General features: G+C 49.8%; 2 protein-coding genes and 1 pseudogene across 4 annotated transcripts; 2 read left to right on the forward strand and 1 right to left on the reverse strand.

The window, feature by feature from the left end:
- Nucleotides 1-537: 537 nt before the first annotated feature.
- Nucleotides 538-4,357, reverse strand: trappc1 (trafficking protein particle complex subunit 1). 3 transcript variants are annotated; one of them, XM_055024772.1, is made up of 5 exons: nucleotides 4,226-4,357; nucleotides 3,760-3,858; nucleotides 3,579-3,649; nucleotides 3,370-3,508; nucleotides 538-892 (listed from the first exon to the last, which is right to left on the reverse strand). In XM_055024772.1, exons 2-5 carry the CDS (start codon nucleotides 3,856-3,858, stop codon nucleotides 764-766), a joined length of 438 nt encoding a protein of 145 aa, XP_054880747.1. In that variant the 5' UTR covers nucleotides 4,226-4,357; the 3' UTR covers nucleotides 538-763. The 3 variants fall into 3 exon arrangements, with proteins under 3 accessions (XP_054880747.1, XP_054880748.1, XP_054880749.1); XM_055024773.1 differs by lacking the exon at nucleotides 4,226-4,357 and adding an exon at nucleotides 4,123-4,145; XM_055024774.1 differs by lacking the exon at nucleotides 3,579-3,649 and having other exon boundaries at nucleotides 3,370-3,519.
- Nucleotides 4,358-4,443: 86 nt separating this feature from the next.
- psmb6 (proteasome 20S subunit beta 6) lies at nucleotides 4,444-6,900 on the forward strand. Its single transcript, XM_055024769.1, has 7 exons — nucleotides 4,444-4,579; nucleotides 5,156-5,223; nucleotides 5,296-5,361; nucleotides 5,447-5,512; nucleotides 5,641-5,770; nucleotides 6,508-6,652; nucleotides 6,718-6,900. The coding sequence occupies exons 1-7, from the start codon at nucleotides 4,481-4,483 to the stop codon at nucleotides 6,843-6,845; spliced, it is 702 nt and encodes a 233-aa protein (XP_054880744.1). The 5' UTR covers nucleotides 4,444-4,480; the 3' UTR covers nucleotides 6,846-6,900.
- Nucleotides 6,901-8,048: 1,148 nt separating this feature from the next.
- LOC129355249 (ephrin type-B receptor 4b-like) lies at nucleotides 8,049-20,431 on the forward strand (annotated as a pseudogene).
- Nucleotides 20,432-21,876: the final 1,445 nt, after the last annotated feature.

The following is a 21,876-nucleotide window of genomic DNA, read 5'->3' on the forward strand; positions in this document are numbered from 1 at the left end:
GGGGTGGTAACACACTATTATAATTACATTACTAAATCAGAATAGCACAAAGTCTTTATTATTTACTACTAATTTCAACATTACTGGCACCGTAAAAGATAAATTATCTTATAAAACACCATATTTTTTCATTTTCTTAAGGAAGTAGATATGGAGGATCAGAGTTCTGCGGCCCAGTCAGAACAGAACCGATCTGTTTGGGTCAGGGTTCTGTTCTGGGATTGGGTCAGAAGCTGAACATCTGGAGGGATCCGGTTCCACTGATCCGGTTCCACTGATCCGGATTATCGTCATGGATTCGGTCCTTTTACCAGAACCAGGGGAGTTGGTCTGGACCTTATCTCCACCAGAACCAGAACAGAACCAAGGACTGCTCCAGATGTTAAACGTTCTGTTGGGTCAGAACCACCAATCATCAGGAGACTATAATCGGTTCTGCTCAGCCCAGTTGGACTCTGGCCCGGTTCTGCTCAGATTGGACCTCAGAGATTCTAAAGCATCAACAATTAACGGATCAAGAACCACAGAACCAACTGGACCGGTCCAACATCTCTTTATTAAACACAGAACAACCCAATAAATACAGCAAGCCCGACCCGGTTCTGCTGACCCGGTTCTGCTCCATCCAGTATTCTGGTCCAAATGCAGACTGTTCTGTCCATGGAGCGATTCTGGTTCTGAAGGACAGAGAGAAGTGGGTCAGGAGTCGGGTCTGAACCAGAACCGGTCAGGCGGCTGTAGTACGGGTCAGAACCAGAACCGGTCAGGCGGCCCGCGGGCTGTAGTACGGCAGGGAGCGGATGAAGGAGTCCAGTCTGGTTCCGAACAGGTCGCTGTCCAGAGGCTGGCCGGATGGAACCAGAGGGTTCTTCACCACCAGGTCCACATAGAGCTGCAATACAGACGGGTCGGTCAGAACCTGGACCAGAACCAGGACCATTTTGGACCCGACATCAGAACCGTTCTGATATCTGCATTGGTCCCAGCATAGAAAAACTTTTCTATATCAGGATCAGTGAGTGTGCTGATCCATAAGGCAGATCTAGTCGGTCTAGTTCTATGCTTTGTGCTCTGGTGCCCCGCCACAATAAAAGTCCAGTTGTTTTATTTCTATGTTCATAGCGTATCAGATAAATTAATATCTATGTTTTTTGTGTTTCTATGATGTAAAGATCTATGAGGCGAAATGCACTGCACTAATAAACCTGATTGATTGATTGATACAGATATATCCTCTATATTTCTGCACTGATTCAAACACAATGAGATAAATTTAAGTATCTCGAAAAGTTAAATTTTACTTTATTTTGAAAAGCCAATACCCTTGATGAGTTTCCTGTCCTAAAAGCGCCTCCTGCTGTCAGTGTTGTGGACCCTTTACTGGTCATTCACAGCTTGATTTATTATTAGTTTGAAGTTAGCACATGGCTAATTAGCCTGATCACATGACTCATGCTAACAGTTAGCAGTGATAACAGCCACCATGAAGAAACAAAACAAGCCAGGAATGAATTAATGTCTGAAGGAATATTTCAGTTTCTCAGGCTGAGCTGCTGAACTTTTATTTTTTCAGATCATGATTCTGATCCACAGCATGCTAACAGATCCACAACACGCTAACGGGTCTACAGCATGCTAACGGATCTACAGCATGCTAATGGATCCACAGCATGCTAATGGATCTACAGCACGCTAACAGATCCACAACACGCTAACGGGTCTACAGCATGCTAACGGATCTACAGCATGCTAATGGATCCACAGCATGCTAATGGATCTACAGCATGCTAACGGGTCTACAGCATGCTAACGGGTCTACAACATGCTAACAGATCTACAGCATGCTAACGGATCTACAGCACGCTAACGGATCTACAGCATGCTAACGGGTCTACAGCATGCTAACAGGTCTACAGCATGCTAACGGATCTACAGCATGCTAATGGATCCACAGCACGCTAACAGATCCACAACACGCTAACGGGTCTACAGCATGCTAACGGATCTACAGCATGCTAATGGATCCACAGCATGCTAATGGATCTACAGCACGCTAACGGATCTACAGCATGCTAACGGGTCTACAGCATGCTAACGGGTCTACAACATGCTAACAGATCTACAGCATGCTAACGGATCTACAGCACGCTAACGGATCTACAGCATGCTAACGGATCTACAGCACGCTAACGGGTCTACAGCATGCTAACGGATCTACAGCATGCTAACGGATCTACAGCATGCTAACGGATCTACTGCATGCTAATGGATCCACAACATGCTAACGGATCCACAACATGATAACGGATCTACAGCATGCTAACGGATCCACAGCATGCTAACGAATCCACAGCATTCTAATGGATGCATGCTAATGCATGCTAACGGATGCATGGTAATGCATGCTAACGGATCTACAGCATGCTAATGGATCTACAGCATGCTAACGGATCTACAGCATGCTAACGGATCTACTGCATGCTAACAGATCCACTGCATGTTAACGAATCCACAGCGCTGACCAACTGCTTCTACACACCTAAAATAAAATAATTATGTCAGGTTTTGTTTCAAGGTGAAAAAACTTCGTCCAACATGTTCGTTATTGATTTATGTTTATTTGAGGAAATCATAGCTGAGCATTGATGAGACGTTCAGGAACAATTCGGCTCCTGAATGGCTTCATGCTGTTAATGGAGGGACTGATGCTGCTGTTTCTTTTTTACCTTTAGCCTGATTCTAAAGCTTTACTTCAACTATTAACTTTATTTAAATTAAAGTTATTTAAATAACAATACATAAATACCGATGATAGAAATGTGTAGATAAATTTTATACTTTATGTTGCAGAAGAGAATTTTTGTGTCTTTGCAACATTTGAACAAATGTTCAATTTAAATGTTTAAAGTCAATTTATCACTATTTATCGGTATCGGATCAATATCAGCCGATATCCCAGATATTGGACCATATTGGAAGTGAATGCATCGGTGCATCTATTTAGAACCCAGAAAGACTAAAACCTGATTCTCGTCCAGAACCAGAACCGGGCTATGTTTGTGTGTAGCCTTGTTTTGCTACACTGTGAGGTCCAATTGGTCCTTATGGGGCCCACAACCCGGGACCAGGGCCTGTTTTTGGGTTCTGAAGTTTGGAAAAGAGTTTAAGGTTCATGTGAGGATTGGGCCGTAGAAATGAAACAGCAACGGAGGGAAAGTCCTGATGTAGACAGGAAGACATACGTGTGTGTGTGTGTGTGTGTGTGTGTGTGTGTGTCGTACGTTGCTGTAGATATGCTGCAGCGTGTGTGTGTGTGTCGTAGGTTGCTGTAGATGTGCTGCAGCGTGTGTGTGTGTGTGTGTGTCGTACGTTGCTGTAGATGTGCTGCAGCGTGTCCCTGGCGTTGCTCACTGACAGGTCCGTGTTCATGACGAACTTCAGGCCGCTGGCCGTCTCGTAGTAATGGAGGCGGTACTTACTGGTCTGGAAGGACAGGAAGCCGTCCTTCCTGGGGATGCGCTAAGGACCACAGGAGGACACACTGGTAACATGGCAATCAGGCAGCTAATGAAGGATACATGTCCTGTGGAGACATCTTGCTGACAAAAGACCTAATGGAGAACAGCATCCCGTACATCAGCTTGAACTCCTGCAGACACACACACACACACACACACACACACACACACACACACACACTGACTAGTTACTGACTGGTTAATGCTGGTTGTTTATTAGTTTGTTGCTGTGTGACGTCACCTCATCCTTAGAGATCCCCGCCTGCTTCTTCCGGTTCCACTCATTATAAAACAAGCAGCTTCCATTCCGGTCAAATATGTACAGATTATGAACCGTCATCTGAAGCACAGAGCAACCAATCAATCAATAATCAATAAATCATGTTAATAAATAGTGACAATAACTTAAGCTATGCCGGATAAACGATCTGCTTCTCCATATTTACAGTATTTATTGCAGTGCTTTTCTACCGCGTCTTCAAAGTTTTAAATGTTGAAATGAAAATGTAAAGTTTTTAAAATGGAGTCTGGTTCACGACTGCGGTCAGATGGAGTTTAAAAGCCAAAGAAACTAATTAAAGCCCAGAATCCACATTAAACTTACAGACACATACAGTTAGAGAGATCCTGAGACTAAGTATTGGGAAAAAACCTAAAGAATAAACATTAAAACAACAATCTGACTATTTGCATCGGGAACTGTTTACCTTCTTTTCCTGTGTCCGTCAGGACCTCACTCTGTAGCTGTTCGCTTACATGCCGGATTTACAGTTACAGTTTTTAAATTCTTTTATTGTATTTAGTTGCGTTTTTAATCAGACAGTATATTGTAGATAGTGAAATGTTAATCACTGTTTTCACTTCAGAGATGTCCAGTTCAGTGCCTGCGTAAAATGAATTAAATCCCGGCGGTATTAACGGACACCTCCTCCTTTATTCAGTGTTGAACAAAGAGTAAAAAAATGGCGGCCGCAGCGTCTATGATGCCGATCTTCGGGCATCAGATTTCCTCTAAAATCGACCTGGTTCCGGACTGGAGCAGGGAGGAAGTCAGCACCGGGGTAGGTGCGGGGCTGGCGGGACCAGAGTGGACTGCATTCGGGTCGGTTCGGCTCTTGGTGGAGAAATGTTAAGTCAGAATGTGTCGGAATGAGACAGCAGATATGCTGCAGCTAGCTGTGGCTAACGTTAGCTTGATTAAAGATTAGAAAGTTAAATAAAGTTCAGAACTGATAATTGTTAATAAAGTTAACATTAAATAAAGTTTCGAACCGCTCTGACCCGCTCAGTGGTTCTTTTATTCCAATAGAAATAAAAGGCTAATGCTCCTGTTTCTATTGCCGGACAAAACGTGTTTTAAAGCTCATGTGTCCGATAATGAGCTGGTAAAATGAAATGTGTTTAACAGTAACTTAAAAACATCCACTCAGTCCGATAATTGGCGCAGGACTTCTCTGTTGTAAAACGCACCTTAGTGGCTGCAAGCGGTCGCCAGTTGAAGTTGAAGCTGCTATTATCGGACATCTCCTTTATGCGTCCCTGTGGTTTGACGGGTTGTCCGATAATTAACTGACCCAGTGAAGCCGACCAGAACCAGTTGAGATCTGCTGAACAGAACCTTACTGTGTGTGTTTCAGACCACCATCATGGCGGTGGAGTACGATGGAGGAGTGGTGATTGGAGCCGACTCCCGGACCACCACAGGGTGAGGACACCTGGGAGGTCACCATGGTTACCTGTCCCCAGGTAAACTCACCTGTCTCTCTCTCTCTCTCAGGGCTTACATCGCTAACAGAGTGACAGATAAACTGACCCGAATCCACGACAGGATCTACTGCTGCAGGTCGGTGCTGGTGCTGCTGCAGGAGGACAGCCGGGTTCTGGTTCTGGTTCCAGTTCAGGTTCTAGTTGGTCTCTGTGTGTTTCAGGTCTGGATCGGCTGCAGACACTCAGGCCATCGCTGAGGTTGTTTCCTACCAGCTGGGCTTCCACAGGTACCAGACCGGGTCTGTGAGCGCCGTGTGGTTCTGATGGTGAAGGTCTGACTGTCCCCCTACCCCCTGCCCCTATGTCCCCCTGTCCCTCTGTCCTCCTGCCCCTCTGTCCCTCTGCCCCCCCACAGCGTGGAGCTGGACGAGCCCCCCCTGGTGGAGACAGCGGCCAACCTGTTCCGGGCCAGCTGCTACCGGTACCGGGAGGAGCTGATGGCCGGGATCCTGGTGGCCGGCTGGGACCGCAGGAAGGGAGGACAGGTGGGATCGCAGGGACACCTGGGGGGCAACGTTCCTCTAAGCTGCGCCTGTCCAATCGGGCTCTGCTCACATATTCTCTGCACTAGAGAATCTATGCAGCGCATAAAATAAAGTCCAATGTAAACTGGACATTGAGCTCAGACATCAGTTTGGACCAATAACATAAACTTCACACGCAGATTATGGAGGCATTAATAATCAATATGCTGAATTCAAGAACATAAAGCAAGAAGCAGACTGACCATCAACCTGGGCAAAGTGTACAACCACTGGAGAAGTGAGAAGAAAAAACTGTAATTAAATATTTTACAAGAATTTATTCTGTATCACAAGCTACAGAAAACATTTCATTGTGCAAAATGTGAATATTTTAATATTTATGTCTGAAAGGTCTCATTAATAAAGCAGGACTCTTATAGCATGCATCTCATGAACATCAATGTTTTCTTTTTTTCAATTTAATTCAGCAAATCACTTCAATTAAAAGCAAACACATGAAAATTGCTGATGTAATTTGATTCTTTTAATAAACCATGTGACTTTCTATGATCCCAGGTTTATAATATTTGTTTGTGGCCACGCCCTGCACCGTGTCCACTGATGATGTCCACAGTGGACCTCAGTATGTTCAGGAAGCTCCGTGTGCCCAGACACATGAACAGTTAGAGGGAATATTGCCCGGGGTCCCATGTCCCTGACCCGGTTTTGACCCAGTCTGACCCGGTTCTGTCCCCTAGCTGTACTGCGTTCCCATTGGAGGGATGCTGGTCCGTCAGCCCGTGGCAGTGGGCGGCAGCGGCAGCACCTACATCTACGGCTTCATGGACTCCAACTACAAACCGGGCCTGAACAAGGACCAGTGTCTGGAGCTGACTGCCTCAGGTGAGGCTGCTGCAGGGCATGCTGGGAGCTGGAGTCCTCCGGATCTCACTGTGTGTGTGTTGCAGCTCTGTCTCTGGCCATGGAGAGGGACGGCTCCAGCGGCGGCGTCATCAGGCTGGCCTCCATCTCTGAGGACGGCGTGGAGCGGCGGGTCATTCTGGGAGACCAGCTGCCCCGGTTCTCCACTCACTGAGCGCCGCACTGTCTCTGTTCCTGTTACATGTGTTAATAAAGGTTTCAGTCTGTTACTCAGCTGTCTGCGCTCAGTTTGTCCTGATCAATATTATGCTAATGCATAATCCCTCAGACTCCAGCAAGGGGAGCCAGTCTAACATGCTGCAGTTCCCTCAGACTCCAGCAGGGGGAGCCAGTCTAACATGCTGCAGTTCATTTAGACTCCAGCAGGGGGAGCCAGCTTCTCATGTACCTGAGGTCCAGTTCCTCCTCCAGTCTAGCGGTTCTTTACTTGGTTCTTTCTCAGGCATTAAACTCTTCCAGTTGCTCTAAACCTTCATATGTTCTGATTTGGTGTTTTTGAACCAGCTGAGTTTCTCCACCACCAGACGGCCAGAGGAGGGGCGGAGCTTCCACCTGGCACCTGTCTCAACCAGTGCTTGTCCTCTTGGCCTCTTCTCACCTCAGCCAACAAAGAGAGGACATCTGATCCGCTCCATTGTCCCCACAGGAGGAGGAAACTTTTCTTCCAGGAGTTCATGAGACTGAAGGTGAGGATCCTGAGGGAAACAGAACCAGCAGAACCAGAACTGATGATAGGACTCCTGAGAACATCCAGAACTCCAGGATCTGTATTGGCTCATAAAAAAATCTTCTTTTCACCGAGATAACATAAAAACTAAGCGTTAAATCATATAAAGCAGAATAAAGAGAAATAATTCAGAATAATCTGACATGACTGACGTTTCCGTCATGTTTTACCCTGAAACATGTTATTACTAAACAGATGAAGATAATCGCAGCTCTTCAGGTGTGACGTCACTCACCTGAAGAACCGACTAATGTTATTAATACACAGAGCTCATTCTGTTCTGTTTTACTTTGACTATAAAATATTAGAGAATGTGTCAGTGATGGATTGAAGTTGATTTCTCCCTGCGATTTTACTTTTTTAGTATTAATTAAATATTTTAAATGTTTTCAACTTTATTCATTATTCATTAGATTTGTTTTATTTTTTAAAATAATGAATTTTATTTTCCTAACGGTCATGCGCAGACCGGCACCTCCACATTCCTGGATAGCGTATCGGTGACAGTTAAGCCCCGCCCCTTTACAGGCCAACAGGCTGCTTAGCCAATCACAGACCGTCATCGGGCATTTTGTGGGCGGGGCTTCACGTGAAGGTGGGTCTGAAAACTTTTAGCTTTGTCTGAAGTTTTTCTGGAAACTGGAAACCACTGGAGCAACTGGGAATACTGGGGAACTTTGGAGCCTTTCGGAGCGGATTTACATCTGGAAAAGTTTCTTTGTCCTCCAGCCGACCCACCGACTCCTCTCCGCCCCGGACCTCTGGGCTCCGGTGCCGCCTCAGCCCGCCGCGGTTCCCCGGAGGAGAGCGAGACCGAGCGGGGATGGAGGGAGCCGGATGACGGAGCCTCTCAGCCTCCATCTTGAAAAGTTTCTCTCCAGCATTTCACTCGTCCTGTGCGGACTTTTTCCGCCGCTGCCGGACCGGCGGAGCCCCAATGAGGCGGGCAGGACCGGGCCTCCAGGAGCCCAGCTGACCTCCCGGACCGCGGACCCGTAGGACGGACCGAGCCGCTCCGGGCCGAGCCGCTCCGGGCCGAGCCGCTCCGGACCGGGACTTCCAGCGGGGAGCCATGGAGAGCGGCCAGCGGGCGGAGAGAGGCCGGGGCCGCGCCGCTCCCCGCGGGCTGCTGGTTCTGCTGGTCCTGCTGGGCTGCTGCTGGTTCTGCTGGGCCGAGGAGGGTGAGTCCGGTTCGGTCCACCACAGGTATCAGTACCGTAGCGGGTCAAACAGAACTTTATTATTAATCTGGAGGTAAAAAGTACTAAACTAAACATGGAAAACATTATTACTGTTATTATTATTAATATTATTAATTATTATTATTATTATTATTAATATTAATTATTATTATTCATTATTATTATTATACTAAGGACTCTCATTAGATTCTTCATGAGTTTCCTGCTGAAACTGACAAATATAAAATAACGAATAATAGTGAATATAAACTATTTTTATTCTCCCAAAACTTATTTATTTAGTTTAACTGATGTTTTATAGTAAAATGAACAAACATCTGAATAATTTCAGGTTTTTACTGGTAGAAACCAGGAAAAACATAAATCAGCATTAATAATAATCTATAACTGGTATCTTTATGTTTTTACCTGATAAAAGTAATGAAATTGTTATTGATAATAGACCATTTTTGGCCTCATATAGCTGGTATTTTTTATCTGTTAAATCAGAACCAGCAGCTGGTCTGTGTGGCTCCACCGTGTTTACATCATAAATCATAAATAATAATCTAAACTCTGAGGTTTTCCAGTAATCTGCTAATCTTTATTTAGATGATTATGTTGAATATTGAGGATATTTATGGTGCAGCTCTATAATCAGTTTTGATAAACAGAAGTGGCTCCAAGTTTTATAAACTCTTTATTATCATTAATTATAAGTTATTATCGCTATTATCATCAATAACAAGGCGGCTGCAGCTCAGCCTGCTGCTGCATAGCAGTTATTAATGCTGCTGCTGGACTGAAGCTGTTTACCTGCTTATTAAAGCAGGAGCAGACACACACACACACACACACACACACACACACACACACTCACACACACACACTCACTCACTCACTCACACACTCACACACACACTCTCACACACACACACTCACACACACACACACTCACTCACTCACACACACACACACATACACACACACACAGACACACACACACCCACACACACGCAGGTGGAGCCAGGTTATAATCAGGCGTCTGCTCGATCAGCTCATCAATCACTGATCCAGACTGCAGGACCTGCCTCACCTGAGAACACCTGAGGAGCAGCACCCAATCAGAGAGCAGCCAGTCAGAACCTTCACCAAGTTCCACTGAACCACTGATACCAGAACCAGAGACCAGAGAAATACCGACTAGAACCAGGAAGTGGGTCACATTCCTGCAGACAGGCCCAGGTTCTCCATAGTCCTGGATCTGGACCAGAACCAGGTTGGGTTTGGTACACTGAGCAGAACCAGACTGACTCATAGAGACAGGAGCCAGAGAGTGGTGGCTTCATAAAGGCTGATCAGGGTGTGTGTGTGTGTGTGTGTGTGTGTGTGTGTGTGTGTGTGTGTGTGGGGGGGGTGTGTGTGTGTGTGTGTGTGTGTGTGTGTGTGGGGGTGTGTGTGCGTGCGTGTGTGTGAGAAATGGACCTGTTCCAGAGCCAGTGCAGAGATCCAGCAGCTCTACAAGCTGCAGATCTATAGAGCTGTGAGAGTCAATAGAGTTTTCTGGTTCTGGTCCGGTCCAGAGGAACCAGAACCAGTGTAGTGGATCAGAGCCAGTTGGATAAAGTTCATGTTCTCTGTGTTTCCTGAGTCTCACGTTGAGTTCAGTGATTTTAAATCTGAACAAACATTAATCGATTATTGATTATTCTCCATTAATCATAAACTTTCATATCATATTTGCTGTGAGATCAGAACTAAAAACTAAACTATCAATATAAATGTTTCAGATTAAAAGCTTCTCACTGTGAACCTGAACTCACCTGGATTCACCTGGTTCACATTCTGGAATAAATCACCTCCTGCTGTTCAGTTACTAATCAATAATCAATAATCAGTCTGATATTGATGATCAGCTGATGATGTCCTTTGCTACAGATAATTAGTTGTTTACTGCAGGAACGTTGTTATTGACTCTTTGGTATAAAATGCTGATTTTCTGCGTTAAAAAGTGAATTAAAAGTTTTATTGTACTTATTTATGTATTTCTAATTTTGCATTAAGAAGAAGCAGCAGTAAGATGAAAATCTGCAGAATGTGATCATTTTTATCCAGTTAATCATCAGAATACTCGTTAGTTGCAGTGCTAGTTTAGTGCCTGCTGCTTCTGATTGGTTGTTATTTATGCCGTGTCTGTTTGCAGTGCTCTGATTGGATATGAAGACCGGCGTGTGATTGGTTGTGGGGTGGTCTGTTTACATTAACTGAACGAATGAATGAATGAATGAAGCTGTTGCTCAGAGCTGGTGAATGAGCTGTTAGCAAACCGCTAATCTCTGTTCACTAAATGAACGTGTTAGCAGGCGTTAGCATCATGAAGCTCAGCGCACATCTGTTTAAGTTTGTCCAAGTCAAGCATCACTGACCTTGTTCTAGTCTTAGTGTAGATTGTAGACAGATCACAGTGAATCCTTTTATATTTATGTCCAGCAGGACGTCAACCTGTGTGGGTGACGTCCTGCTGCAAGAGATCTATAGTTTAAAATAACACTGGATTATCACCACAATACATTAAGATCTGGTTCTGGTTCTGCTCTGCATCCAGAACCAGAACCAAGAGAGGAGAAGCAGCTTTCAGCATCTATGCACCAAACATCTGGAACAAACTTCCAGAAAACTGTAAACACAGCAGAAACCCTGACTTCCTTTAAATCTCAACTAAAAACCAGCTGATTAGTTTTAATATGTAACAATGTTTCGTTTATTATATGACTGTGTTTTTGAGTTTATGATGTAAAGCACTTTGAAATGCCTTGCTGCTGGAATGTGCTATACTAATAAAATTTGATTGATTGATTGATTGATTGATTGATTGATTGATTGATTGATTGATTGATTGATTGATTGATTGATTGATTGATTGATTGATTGATTGATTGATTGATTGATTGATTGATTGATTGATTGATTGATTGATTGATTGATTGATTGATTGATTGATTGGAGCTCATGTCAGAATATTGTGATATATATCATGTATTGTTATATAGCAAAACTATATCAGGACATTATATTTTCCTCATATCCCCAGCACTGGGTCCAATTGGTACTGGTGAGGTGTACCTAATTAAGTGGCCAGTGAGTACAGGTCTGGTTCCGATGTTTATTTCAGTTCTGGTTCTGGTACCAGAACAGAAACAGATCTCAGACTGGAGGAATGAGAGTAAAGTGCCAGAGAGCAAGTCTGAGCATGAGACCACACACACACACACACACCACACACACACACACACACACACACACACACACACACACTATAACACACACTACAGCCGGCCCGTTTGTGTAAACATCCCGTCTGCGTTGTCATGGCGGTTTCTCTTATCTGTGATTGATTGTTTACACTCAGCATGAGCTGCTTTGGGTGTGTGTGTGTGTGTGTGTGTGTGTGTGTGTGTGTGTGTGTGTGTGTGTGTGTGTGTGTGTGTGTGTGTGTGTGAGTGTGTGTGTGAGGTCTGGTTTCGAGTGCTCCAGGACGAATCATGAAGTGCTGATGATACCGACCCAGGTTCGGGTCAGAACTATATGGTCCTCACAGACATAGCAGTTCAGATGAGTTTTCACACACACACACACGCACACACACACACACACACACACACACACACGCACACACACACACACACACACACACACACACACACACACAGTTTGGGCTGGTTTGAGACAGTAATTGGATCAGGCTGATCAGAACCTGGTTCTGATTGAGTTTTCTGAACCTCCTGATCCCGGTTCTGATTGGGTGCTGGGCGGTCACCCAGGGCAGCAGGTAGGGGGCGCTCTACTCCTGCTGCCATGTTTGTTTCTGTTGCCATGGAGACGCCCGTCCCTGTTGTCCTCAGAGTTTTTGGCGTCACATTTATTTATTGAGTCATTCTGGCCCAGGATGGTTCTGGTCCAGTTGGGTCTGAGGGCCCAGTCAGAGGTCCTGATGGTTCAGAACAGTTGGACCTGACCAGAACCAGAACCTTTAATCCGTCTCTGTTTCGCCCTCAGAGGTTCTGATGAACACCAAGCTGGAGACGTCCGACCTGCGCTGGACCAATCACCCTGCAGACGACCAGCAGGTAAGCCCCGCCCACATCCAGTCTAACTGCTGGGATTGGCTGCATGGTAACTCCTCCCCCTGATCTTGATTGGTCCCTCCCTCCTCCTGCTCTCTGATTGGTTCCTCCCTCCTCCTGCTCTCTGATTGGCCCTCTCCCCAGTGGGAGGAGCTGAGCGGATTGGACGAGGAGTCCAACAGCGTTCGGACCTTCCAGATCTGCACGCCGTCCAGCGGCCTCCTATTGGCTGCGGACGCGTTGGATCCCGCGTCACGCCGCCACCACGCTCTACGTGGAGATCCGGTGGGTGGAGCCGCCGTCCGGGCCGCGCAGACAGGAAGTGTTGTAGTGACGGCGTCCCGCCCCCTGCAGGTTCACCATGATGGAGTGCGCGGCGATGAACCAGCGGCACTGCAAGGAGACCTTTAACCTCTACTACTACCAGGCGGACGCCGACGAGGCCACGCCCACACACCCCCCCTGGATGGAGAACCCGTACACCAAGGCGGCCGCCGTGGCGGCAGACCACCTGCTGCGGCGCGGCGGCGCCGAGCGGCGCTCCAACCTCAAGCTGCTGCGCCTGGAGGGCCTGAAGGGGGCGGGGCTTTACCTGGCCTTCCAGAGCCAGGCGCCTGCATGGCGCTGCTCGCCGTGCGCGTCTTCTTCAGGAAGTGCCCGCCGCTGCGCCGCGCCTTCGCCGCCTTTCCCGAGACCGTCCCCCACTCGCTGGTGGAGCAGGTAACCATGACGACGACGCCCGGCCACGCCCGCGGGTTTTCAGAGTAAAAGCCTGACTGTCGGTCTGCAGGCGCGCGGCGTCTGCGTGGAGAACGCCGTGACGCCGCCCGGCGAGCTGGCCCAGCCTCCCAGCATGCTCTGCGGCGAGGACGGCCAGTGGGTGGGGCCGCCCACCTCCAGCTGCGCCTGCCGCCCCGGGTACGACGCCGGAGACGGCGACCTGCGCTGCCGAGGTGAGCCCTTCACAATAAGAGCACAGGGGGCCGGAAACAGACCGGGTCGGTCCGGTTCTGATTGGTTATGACAGGTCCAGTCCCAGTAGATCCAGACGTCTGTTTGGTTCGACCCACAGACCCAGCAGGAGTTCTGGTTCTGATAGAACCTCAGAACCGGTTCTGACCAGCTCTGTTTTGTCCCAGTAGAACCAGAAGTCTGACCGGGTCAGAACCGGTTCAGTTTGGTAGTGAAATGATGGACCGGGCCATCAGACTGTTGAGGCTTCCTGTTATTCCAGTAGAGGTCAGAGGTCAGCTGGCTGCCAGCAGGAAGTGCTGCGGTGGGCGGCAACCTGTGGGAAGCCACAGAGGTCAACGGTCAAACACAGAGGCTGCTGATGACATCATGTCAGCAGTTTCCACATCCTGCCCAGTCCAAGGCCACTTCCTGTCTCTTGTTGCCTTGCCACACTAAGCCCCGCCCTCAGAGCCCAATATAATCCCAGCAGGGTACAGTAATCCATTACAGTAAAGTAATCCATTACAGTAAAGTAATCCATTACAGTAAAGTAATCCCTCTCTGCAGCCTGTCCTGCTGGTCACTTCAAGGTGGAACCAGGAAGTGGAAGCTGCACTTCCTGTCCAGACAACAGCAACACCAGGATCCCAGGCTCCGCCTACTGCCCCTGTCTCCATGGTTACGATCGGGCCGACTCCGACCCGCCGCACGCAGCCTGCACACGTAAGACGTCTCATTACCCAGCATGCACCTGATGCACCTGGGCAGGGGGAAACAGATCCAACGGCTGCTGATACACACACACACACACACTCACACACACACACACACTCACTCACACACACACACACAGACAGACAGACAGAGACACAGTTGTGTTTACTTCCATTGGTTTCCTCCAGCCTAACTCTGACCCTTGACCCTTACCCAGCGTTTCCCCTCATGTGGAGCTGCTGCTCTCTCTGATGGTTCAGTGTAGCAGCAGCTCAGACCGCCTGGCAGTCAGCACTCAGGGTAAAGCTCAGGTGATGTGAACAGGCCCTGACCTCTGACCCCTGCAGGCCCGCCGTCGGCCCCCCGCCACCCGGTCAGTCAGCTGAACGACTCCTCTCTCATCCTGGAGTGGGTGGAACCGCTGGACCGAGGAGGACGGGGAGACCTGAGCTACCGACTGGTCTGCTCCGCCTGCGGGGACGCTGGGAGCACTGGGAATGCTGGGAACACTGAGGTAGGACAGCTGGGTCTGCTGGTAGATACTGGGATACTGGTTGATCCCAGTCTGGATGGGGTCCTAATGGCTCCGCCCCCGGCCTTCTGCTCAGGGATTGGTCGGCTCCTGCTCGCCCTGTGATGACAGCGTCCTGTTCCGCCCCTCCCCAGTCGGGCCTGACCCGACCCCGGGTCGCCGTCTGGGCTCCGCCCACAGACCAGGTACCTGTTCACCATCCAGTCGGTGAACGGCGTGTCTGCGGTCAGCCAATCAAGCCGGCCTCCGTCAGCATCAACGTCACCGGCAGCAGAGATGGTAAAACACTACGTTACCCAGAGTGCACTGAGGCTTCCCGCGCCGCTCACTGATTGGCTGCTCTCCCTGTAGCTCCGCCCCCCGTGTCCGGCCTGAGCAGGGCGGCGGCGTCCGAGTCCAGCCTGTCGCTGAGCTGGACCGCTCCGGTTCTGCAGAACCGGCAGCCGGTCCTGGAGTACCAGCTGCGGTTCCGGCCGCTCGCCGACCGCCATGCCCCCTGGGAGTACCGGTCCAGCCCGTCCTGCTCCCTGGTTCTGACGGGCCTGCGGCGGGCCACCCGGTACCAGGTCCAGGTCCGGGCCCAGACCCAGGCGGGTTACGGGTCGTTCAGCGCCGGCAGCTTCAGCACTCTGCCCGACGGTACCGACCCGACCCGACCGCCCGCCGTGCCGCTCCGCCGCCGGGTTCTAACGGCTCCGCTCGGTTCCGACAGGTCCGACCCGATCCCAGCTGGTGCTCACCGCCGTCTCGTTACTGTGGCGACCCTGCTGCTGGCCGCCGCGGCGACGGCCGGATTCATCTGCTACAGGTAGGAGAAAGAGGATGCCGTGACCTCTGACCTCAGGGAGAGAGAGAGACACAGAGAGAACAATGGAGGCCCTGACCTCTGACCTCAGACTCTCAGCTCAGGTGTAACAGGCAGCTGTCCTCTGTGAGGTAACTTCCTGTCTGTCCCTCAGAAAGCGGTGCCGCCCGTCCCGGACCGATAAGGCGGGTCACTACCAGATGGGACAGGGTGAGTCTCCCAGCCAATCAGAGGCCTTGATCTGCTTACATCACGGCTGATTGAAAGTGTGATGTCGTTGCCGTAGCGATGAAGGTGTACATCGACCCATTTACCTACGAGGATCCAAACGAGGCGGTCCGAGAGTTCGCCAAGGAGATCGACGCGTCCTTCGTAAAGATCGAGGAAGTGATCGGCGCCGGTAAGAAACCGCTGGACCCGGCAGAACCACTGGACGGTTCTCTGGACCGCAGAGGAACCGGAGCACTTCCTGTAGGAAACAGGAAGATTCTGCTGTTTTTGTCCATTGAAATAATAGAAAATCAGGCAAATTCAGAGAATCGTTTTGATCTTTGACCTTCAATGACCCCAGTTAATGGGTCACAGCTCCCTCTGCTGCCTCGGGGGTTTAACTGTTTCCAGATTAATAAAATAATCCAGCCAGATTATTCAACTGCTTTTCAAGTACAGAAACACTTCCTGCCTCCCAGCGTCGCCTCAAGCAACAGGAGGACCAGGAGTCACGGTTCTGATGGGAACGTCTCTGAAGGTCAGAGGTCAGAGATTGGAGAGATTGGGTCCGGTCTGGTGTCTGGTTCTTTGAGCTTTTATTCCTGAGTGGTTTGCCACTGGAGTCTGTGACCTTTGACCTGGACTTGCTGCCCTGGGGAAACCGGGTCCAGCTGGGACTGTTTGGGTCCATCAGAACCAGCTCTGGGCCCAGTCCTAGAGCTGGTTCTGGTTGTGCTTCTGATCTGGTTCTGGTTCTGTCTGAACCAGCCCTGACTGGTACCAAAGTTCAGTGTGATGTCATCAGAGTGTGACCAGCACCAGGCTGCAGGGCGTTCAGTTCTGGTTCTCTCTCTGACCCGGTTTTGTCTCTGACCCGGTTCTGTCTCTGACCCGGTTCTGTCTCTGACCCGGTCCGGTCCAGGTGAGTTCGGGGAGGTGTGCCGCGGCCGGCTGCGTCTCCCCGGAAGGAGAGCGTTGTGGCCATCAAGACGCTGAAGGGCGGCTACACGGAGCAGCAGAGGCGGGACTTCCTGTCGGAGGCGTCCATCATGGGTCAGTTCCAGCACCCCAACATCATCCGCCTGGAGGGCGTCATCACCGCTTCCTGTCCCGTCATGATCCTCGCCGAGTTCATGGAGAACGGAGCGCTGGACGGCTTCCTGCGGGTCGGAACCTCTCAGAGCCACACTTCCTGTCTGGCTGACCCACTTCCTGTCTGTCTCACCCCGTCTGTCGCCCCCTGCAGGTGAACGACGGTCAGTTCACCCCCATCCAGCTGGTGGGGATGCTGCGCGGCATCGCCGCCGGGATGAAGCATCTGGCCGACATGAGCTTCGTCCACAGAGACCTAGCGGCTCGGAACATCCTGGTCAACGCCAACCTGGTGTGCAAGGTGGGACTCACCTGGACGTCTCTCTGTCTGTCTGTCTCTCCACCTGTCTTCCTGTCTGTGACCGTCGTCCTGTCTGTCTGTCTCTCCACCTGTCCTCCTGTCTCTGACCGTCCTCTGCTGGTTTCGTCCCTCCAGGTATCGGACTTCGGTCTCAGCAGGTTCCTGACGGAGAACTCGTCTGACCCGACCTACACCAGCTCTCTGGTGAGTGTTGCTGTGGAAATGTCACACCTGGGTGTTACTAAACAAGAAACAGAAATGTTTTCATCTTTTTAATGTTTTATTATTTATGTTAGAAAAACACGTAAAGTCACAATCAGGGACACATTTAGTCCTGCTGGGGACGACAGAGTGTTACAGCACTATGGCGCCCCCAGCAGGACATTGAATGTTACATCATAGGGCTAATATCAATGCTTTAGCATTAGCATAGCTAGCCTTTCAGCTCTGATGTTAATGATTTATGCTTTAGCATTAGCATAGCTAGCATTTTAGCTCTGATGTTAATGATTTGTGCTTTAGCATTAGCATAGCTAACTTTTAGCTCTGATGTTAATGATTTGTGCTTTATCATTAGCATAGCTAACTTTTAGCTCTGATGTTAATGATTTGTGCTTTATCATTAGCATAGCTAGCCTTTTAGCTGAGTGTTAATGATTTGTGCTTTAGCATTAGCATAGCTAGCCTTTTAGCTGAGTGTTAATGTTTTGTGTTTTATCATTAGCATAGCTAGCCTTTTAGCTGAGTGTTAATGATTTGTGCTTTAGCATTAGCATAGCTAGCCTTTTAGCTCTGATGTTTCCTGGTGTTCCTCAGATCTATGTCCCCTCTTTAGTCGCGCTCTTATTTTGAAAGGTTGTCTGTCTTCCTGTGCTCAGGGAGGGAAGATCCCCATCAGGTGGACCGCTCCTGAAGCCATCGCCTACAGGTGAGCAGCGGTACTGCAGCCGCCTGCTAATCCTTGTTGCTACAAAAACAGTGATGCGTCTCTGCTCACAGGAAGTTCACCTCGGCCAGCGACATCTGGAGCTACGGCATCGTCATGTGGGAAGTGATGTCATACGGAGAGCGGCCATATTGGGACATGAGCAACCAGGATGTAAGAACCACCAGATGATGAACCCAGAATACGTCACTGACCCGACCCGATAGGACCTGTTCTGACCCGATTGGACCTGTTCTGATCTGTTCTGACCCGTGTTCTGACCAGGTGATCAACGCCATCGAGCAGGACTACCGCCTGCCGCCGCCGCCGGACTGCCCCGCCTCGCTCCACGGCCTGATGCTGGACTGCTGGCAGACGGAGCGGGCCAACCGGCCCAGGTTCTGCCACATCGTGTCCGGGCTGGACCGGCTGATCCGGAACCCCGCCTCCCTGAAGGCCACGCCCCCAGAGCTGCCCAGGTGAGGCCGGGGGTCAGGGAGGGGTCAGAGGTCAGAGAGGGGCCTTATTGGTTTCAGCAGCAGGTCCGGAACCGATACCAGTTCCCTGGCTGGTTCCGAGTCCGGACCCAGAGACTGCACCGACCAGTGAGCAGGTCCATATGGAGGTTATGGCCCGGTTCTGATGCAGCTCACAAGCTTCTGTCCTCTGGTCCAAAATCCTAGACTGGACCGGGACCCTAGACTGGACCAGAACCGTCTGACTAACTTGTCCCTGTGTCCCAGTCCCTCCCAGCCCCTGTTGGACCAGCGCGTCCTGCCGGCGCCGTCGGCCTGCGGTTCCGTGTCCGAGTGGCTCCGGGCCATCAAGATGGAGCGGTACCAGCAGAACTTCGTCCAGGCCGGGCTGACCAGCCTGGACGTGGTGTCCCAGCTCAACACAGAGTAAGGTTCTGGTGGGTTCTGGCGGGTCCAGTCTGGTGGGTCCAGTCTGGCGGGTTCTGCTGAGTTCTGGTGGGTCCAGTCTGGCGGGTCCAGTCTGGCGGGTCCAGTCTGGTGGGTTCTGGCGGGTTCTGGTGGGTCCAGTCTGGCGGGTCCAGTCTGGTGGGTTCTGGCGGGTCCAGTCTGGCGGGTCCAGTCTGGCGGGTCCAGTCTGGCGGGTCCAGTCTGGCGCTCGGGTCTCACGGCTCTCTCTCTTCTCCGTTTCCATAGCGACCTCCTCAGAGTGGGCGTGACCCTCGCCGGCCACCAGAGGAAGATCCTCTCCTCCATCCAGACGCTCAGGATCCACAAGGCCACGCCCACCCTGCTCTACTGACCAATCACAGCGCAGGCGGTACCGACTGGACATGGAGCCCAAAGTTCTGATCCAATACGAACCAGATATTCCAGCAGCGCTGCTAGACTCCGCCCTCCTGCCTGTTCTAGCCAATCACAGACCTTCTGTTGCATTATTGATTAACTCAAGACGATTACCAGCCAATCAGCTCCTCAGGAACACCGGGATCGACCAATCAGCAGCCAGCAGAGCCACGATGGAGAATAACTCTCTGATTGGACCTGAGAGGATCTATCCATCCAATAGGGAACCCCAGAGGTTAAGCCCCGCCCTCTGACTGGGAGCAGGGTTCTGATTGGTTCTGAAGAGGACGGGATCTCCAGACCCGGAGAGTAAAACCCAGAACTGCTCCAGAACCAGACGGTGGTCCAAACAGTTGGGAGGGACAGAACCAGGAAATACGTCAGAGTGAGACCTCTTCATTGTGGATCTCTGTCAGGAAGGTTCTGGAAGGTTCTGGAGGACATCTGGACCTGCAGCCCGGTTCTGGAACAGAATAATCATAATGAATAATCCAAGCAGAACCTCTGGACCAGCTCTGTCCGGGTTTCTGTGGTTCTGGATTGTTTTGGATCTCATGAACAGAACCAGCAGCTGATTGGACTCTCAGATGGTTCTGATGGTTCCAGATGGTTCTTAATGACTGTTTTCCCTCAGAACTGTTGGGAATGTTCTGACCCAAGCCCGGTCCAACCGTCTGGACCAGAACCAGCCATTTTGAACAGAACCTTTCAGCAGAGTGAATGTTTTAATGAGCCCAGAGGAACTGGACCTGCTGCTGGTTCTGGTTCTGGTTCTTGTGATCATGTCTGTTAGAGATCAACGTTTTGATACCGACCCACATTTATGTTTTATAAGAAAATAAAAGATGGAAAACGGTTCTGGTGGTTCTGATGGTTCTGATGAAGCCGGTAGAACCGGGCCCAGTGAGCAGAAAGGTTCTCCAGGTTGACCTTTGACCCTCTGCAGTCTCAGATGCCCCTGGGTGAGGCTTTCTGTGGGATCCAGAATCTGCTCCTCCATAACCAGAACCGGCCCTGGTACCATGGATCGGTCCAGAACCGGGTCTGAATGGGTTGTACTGGGCCCGGCTTCTTCTAACAGAACCTCCTGGTTCTGAAGAATTTTCTGTTTCACGTCCATTTTATTCTGATCTTTAAGATTCATCCACCATTTTCTAACATCTTGTGGGGTCAAAGGGGAGCAGCAGCTTGATGCTAATGCTGCTATGGTTAGCTTGATGCTAATATTTCTGATCGTTTTGTTGGTTTTCTGTTTTCTGTCTCAGGCTTTGATTCTGATCTGATAAATTTACGTTGTAACAGATTTTAACTTCCTGTTTCCATCCATCCATCTTATCCGGGGTCAGATCTTGGGGTCAGCAGCCTGAGAATGGAGCCCCAGACTTCTCTCTCCCAGCCACCTGTTCCAGCTCCTCCAGGTCTGGATCAGAACCAGAGGCTCAGCAGATCCCAGGAGAACCTCCTGGCTCTGGAGCTCCGGTCCGGTTCAGTCCGGTCCGGCAGCTGATCTATAACTCTGGATCTATAACTTTATAACCTGAACAACAAAAACATATTTTATTGATGAAACATTTTTAATTTAGATGAATAAATAGATCTAGATGATCTAAACCACCAGTTGTAGATCTTCTCCTCCTAGAAGTTCATCCTCTCTTCAGCCTCCCTGGTGTCTCCATAGTAACCAGCTGAAGGGTCAGCGACCTCTGACCCCTCCTTCAGTCCTGTCTCTGTTCAGAGAGGAAGTGATGTCACTCTGCTGACCTGCTGCAGCTTTCCTACGTTTCCCATGATGCCTTTCAGCCAGCAGGCGGGTTCTGATGGGTTCTGACCCGAATCCCTCCGAGGCCAGAACAGATGATGAAGGTGAAGAATCATCATCATCATTAAAGCCCCGCCCACCAACAGACAGATGATGGATCCCAGAACTTCCAGTTCATTTCCTCCTGCAACGTCTGGGACACACACACAGAGACACACACCACACACACACAGAGACACACACCACACACACACAGAGACACACACCACACACACACAGAGACACACACACACACACACAGAGACACACACCACACACACACAGAGACACACACACACACACACAGAGACACACACACACACACAGAGACACACACCACACACCAGAGACACACACACACAGAGACACACACACACACAGAGACACACACACACACACAGAGACACACACCACACACACACAGAGACACACACACACACACACACACACACAGAGACAAACACCACACACACACAGAGACACACACACACACACACACACAC

Source organism: Poeciliopsis prolifica, unplaced genomic scaffold, assembly GCF_027474105.1.
Source record: "Poeciliopsis prolifica strain line A6 unplaced genomic scaffold, Auburn_PproV2 SCAFFOLD128, whole genome shotgun sequence".
Taxonomy (NCBI): domain Eukaryota; kingdom Metazoa; phylum Chordata; class Actinopteri; order Cyprinodontiformes; family Poeciliidae; genus Poeciliopsis; species Poeciliopsis prolifica.

Excerpts from the sequence above, each read along its gene's own strand:
- trappc1 (XM_055024772.1), bottom strand. The coding sequence starts at position 3,858 with ATGACGGTTCATAATCTGTACATATTTGACCGGAATGGAAGCTGCTTG. Across the intron at positions 3,509-3,578 it reads AAGATGTCTCCACAGGACAT|GAAGGACGGCTTCCTGTCCT; the intron begins GTATCCTTCATT and ends GCGCATCCCCAG. Across the intron at positions 893-3,369 it reads TGCAGCACATCTACAGCAAC|CTCTATGTGGACCTGGTGGT; the intron begins GTACGACACACA and ends TCTGTATTGCAG.
- psmb6 (XM_055024769.1), top strand. The coding sequence starts at position 4,481 with ATGGCGGCCGCAGCGTCTATGATGCCGATCTTCGGGCATCAGATTTCC. Across the intron at positions 5,224-5,295 it reads GACTCCCGGACCACCACAGG|GGCTTACATCGCTAACAGAG; the intron begins GTGAGGACACCT and ends TCTCTCTCTCAG. Across the intron at positions 5,771-6,507 it reads ACCGCAGGAAGGGAGGACAG|CTGTACTGCGTTCCCATTGG; the intron begins GTGGGATCGCAG and ends TCTGTCCCCTAG.